At 40.8% G+C, this 3,898-nt stretch overlaps 1 protein-coding gene across 3 annotated transcripts in view; it reads left to right on the top strand.

The window, feature by feature from the left end:
- Positions 1-2,453, top strand: part of ENOX2 (ecto-NOX disulfide-thiol exchanger 2) — a 329,989-nt gene extending 327,536 nt beyond the window's left edge. Inside the window, exon 16 of one of the 3 annotated variants that reach the window (XM_012653274.1) lies at positions 505-2,453. In XM_012653274.1, the coding sequence (XP_012508728.1) occupies positions 505-636 (132 nt within the window). In that variant the 3' untranslated portion in view covers positions 637-2,453. The remainder of the gene's footprint in view (positions 1-504) is intronic. The other 2 variants (XM_012653275.1, XM_012653276.1) reach the window with 2 other exon arrangements.
- The last annotated feature ends 1,445 nt before the right edge of the window (positions 2,454-3,898 follow it).

Here is a 3,898-nt window from a genome sequence, read left to right as displayed (position 1 = left end):
GAGAGAGAGAGAGAGAGAGAGAGAGAGAGAGAAGTGGGGAACGACAATGCACAGAAGTAAGAACACAGAGCACTCCTCATTTCTCTTACTTTTCCTTTGTGAACTAATGAGCATATGAAGAATTCTGCTCTGGTGGCAGCCGTTTCTGCCTCCCTCCCCTCCCAAAAGATTTGGCAGATTCAGTGGGTCTGCATATAGCATCACCAGCGCTGAGCAGCGGTCATTCAGCTGGCTACAAACCCAAGCCTCTCAATGAAACTGACCCCAGCTCTTTCCAATAGCAAGCTCAGTGGAGCCTGTCTGGTGGTCACAACAGAGGAACACTGGCATCTGAAAGCCACTTTACCAACACACACAAATGCACAAGGACAGGGAGGAGGTTATCCCTGCCACCCCGCGCCGAAACACACACACATACACATTAGCATTCTAAAGTAGGCAACACTGGGAAAGATTAGGCAAGTAGAACTGGTTCTGAATAGAGATGCTCTCTCTGTCCTGCAGATCTGCACCAGTGATGTAGAATGTCTCATGAGTAGACTTCAGCACACCTTCAAGCAGGAGATGACTGGAGTCGGAGCCAGCCTGGAGAAAAGATGGAAATTCTGTGGCTTTGAGGGCTTGAAATTGACCTAAATCTCTTTGCCTAACAACGTGGGATCCTGAAAATAAATGTGTGTTGGACAAGCTTAGAAAGTGACTTGTATTTTCAATGATTTTCAAGTGGAAATTGCTTTAAATTTGTCAATTCGTTCCTTGAATATGTTTTGAGTTAAAATAAGGATCCTAGAACAGCACCTCGAGCTGCAGGCCCTAAAAAGAAATTGCCTCAGACCTCAAGTGCTGTAACTTCCTCCCCTTTCTGTCAATTGGTTGTCTTTAAGTATTGAAAAAGTCCTGAGACTAAAGAGTATTTGCAGTGTTTTTGGTGTCTGTACTGCTGTTGTAGACTTTGGTATTTTTTTAAACACTGTTAACTGAAATGTTTTGATGATTTGTATGTGACTTGTGTTTTCAAACTTCTCTTTACATTAATGTTGCTACTAGTGAAAGGAATGAGAGCAGCAGTGCTTGGTACCCTGTGTAACTGCCAATGGCTTTCCAATCCCCAGTAGACCTGTAAATGAATAACACATCAGTGTCTTCTAGAAGGTGCTTGACCAGGTTCACCTTTTAAATGACAAAGCATGGATTGTGGCTTTTTGCAAAATTACTATAAACCAAAAGTTGACAAATGTTCCAAAGTTATTTTGTCTAATATATCAGATGAAAGGTCTATTTCAAAATTTTCAAGAATAGATCTAGATATATTCGCAGAAAGCAAGTAACCAGTATGACTGGCATGTATTCGTGCTATTCAGAATCACTTGTAAATAGTCTGCTTTTAAAGGAGGGCATGTTTAGTTTTCTATGAATTAAAACACACTCATGCGTGGGCGTGCACACACACATACACACACATTAGCAGAGGGATTGATTTTAATATTCTTTCCCCTCTGGCCTTCTTACAGTCTATTGACCCCTTTTCTTCTGCTGTCAGTGTGTTGACTGCTGTAAATGCTACGTTTACTTCATGCTGAATGTTTGCAAAAAGTTGATGTAAGTATTAATAGTAATGAATTAATGAATAAATAATGGGCCAGAGTGTGTGAGGCTTCCTGCAAATAGGTCAGCTCCACCTGGAGTGCCCATTGCTGGGGACACTTCCAGTTGTGTGGTGCCCATCATCAGATTGCAATGGCAGAGTATGAATGGACCATTCAGCTAGTTCTGCTTTACTTCCTGGAAAGGAAAAAGGAAAGGAAAGGATGGGGGGCTGGGGCTAACATCCTGAGGCAAAGACGGTCTTTTTCTTGTGGTGGGTGGTGGTGATGGCAGTGGTGCTTATGACACAATTATGCCCTCTCTTGGGTCTCGATTGAGGATAAGAGAATGTATTAAGTAAGCAAAGCCAATGGAGAGTATTTCACGAAAATACTTTGTAAATGAGTTGTCGGTAGTGTTCAAAGTTGTATTTTTAAAAGATAAATATTCCTTTTTTATACCTCAGTTTGTGTTCTGTTTTTAATAACTTGCTCTCTAAGTGATCCTTTAGTAGATCATTGCAATTTCTTTCTCTGGGTTATCAGGATGTTGGAAGAAGATACTAAACCTGCCTTGACAGCTAGAAATAGGGTTCCACAGCAGGGCATTCATGCTGAAAATTGGCTTCCCCCTCAAGCACCCTGCTGTGACACCAGCAGGAAGCTAGGGCTATTTTCACACTAGCTTCCTCACTGAAGCATCTCCGTCATCAATGCTAAGGAAAGCTTTGATTCATCAGTCTCAGGGGCTCCTGGAATACTTTATTTTAATAATATCCATGAAATCAAGGGAAACTTTCCACTTATTAGTTATTAATACTTCTTATTTAAATAAGATAAAATTAAATCAAATTTTAAAGCAACAGCTGTCACATCTAAACACCTTGCTCTCCTTCACTTTATCTATTTGTATTCTAAATTGTCTCTATTAATTTTTTTTCTTTTTTGGAGACAGAGTCTCACTCTGTTTGTTGCCCAGGCTAGAGTGCCATGGCATGAGCCTAGCTCACAGCAGCCTCAAACTCCTGGGCTCAAGCAATCCTTCTGCTTCAGCCTCCCAAGTAGCTGGGACTACAGGCATGCGCCACCATGCCCAGCTAATTTTTTCTATATATTTTTAGTTGTCCAGCTAATTTCTTTCATTTTTAGTAGAGACAGGGTCTCGCTCTTGCTCAGGCTGATCTCGAACTCCTGACCTCAAGCCATCATCCCGCCTCAGACTCCCAGAGTACTAGGACTACAGGAGTGAGTGTCTCTATTACTTTTGCAAGTTTAGAATAGGTGTACTCCCCCCAGCCTGCTTCATGTGTTGTGATGGTTAATTTTATGTGTAAACTTAACAAGGCTGTAGTGCCCAGTTGCTTGGTCAAACACCAGTCCAGATGTTGCTGTGAAGATATTTTTTTGATGTGATTAACACTCAAACCAGTAGATTTTGAGTAAAGCAGATTACCCATCATAATGTGGGTGGGCCTCTTCTGATAAGTTGAAGGCCTTAAGAGAAAAGATTCAGGTCCTCTGAGAAAGGAATTCTGCCTCCAGACTGCCTTTGGACTCAAAACTGCAACATCAACTTTTGCCAGAATTTACTTCCTGGAAAGGAAAAAGGAAAGGAAAGGATGGGGGGTTGGGGCTAACATCCTGAGGCAAAGATGGTCTTTTTCTTGTGGTGGGTGGTGGTGGTGGCAGTGGTTCTTATGACACAATTATGCCCTCTCTTGGGTCTCGATTGAGGATAAGAGAATGTATTGAGTAAGCAAAGCCAATGGAGAATATTTCATGAAAATACTTTGTAAATGGGTTGTCAGTAGTGTTCAAAGTTGTATTTTGAACCTGGCCTGCCGACCAGCCCTACAAACGTCAAAATTTCCAGCCCCCACAATTACATGAGCCAATTTCTTAAAATAAATCTCTCTCTCTCATACATTATATATATACGAATATGTATTATATAACACAAACTGTGGCACATACCATCTCTCACAAGCCTTTCTAATCACCATAGAAATCTATTAACAAAGCTATTTTTTCTTACAATTTCTCAGTGCTATTTATGGGGTTCTGTCGTTCCTACAGAATTTTGAAATATTGCTGTTTTGTTATGTTTATGAGATACAGTAGTTAGATTTTTCCAGATAACAACGAATAGAAGCTTTCTTTTATTTTACAAATGCTTGTTTCATCTCCCTCCCTAGTCCTGTGACATCTCTAATTCTGATTTTTTTTTTATTTCAGCATATTATGGGGGTACAGATATTTATGTTACTTATGTTGCCCACGCCCCCCCCCAAGTCCGAGTTTCAAATATGTCCATC

The sequence above is a fragment of the Propithecus coquereli genome, unplaced genomic scaffold, assembly GCF_000956105.1.
Source record: "Propithecus coquereli isolate 6110/MARCELLA unplaced genomic scaffold, Pcoq_1.0 Scaffold42, whole genome shotgun sequence".
Lineage (NCBI taxonomy): Eukaryota > Metazoa > Chordata > Mammalia > Primates > Indriidae > Propithecus > Propithecus coquereli.
This window is presented reverse-complemented; position numbering and strand designations above follow the sequence as displayed.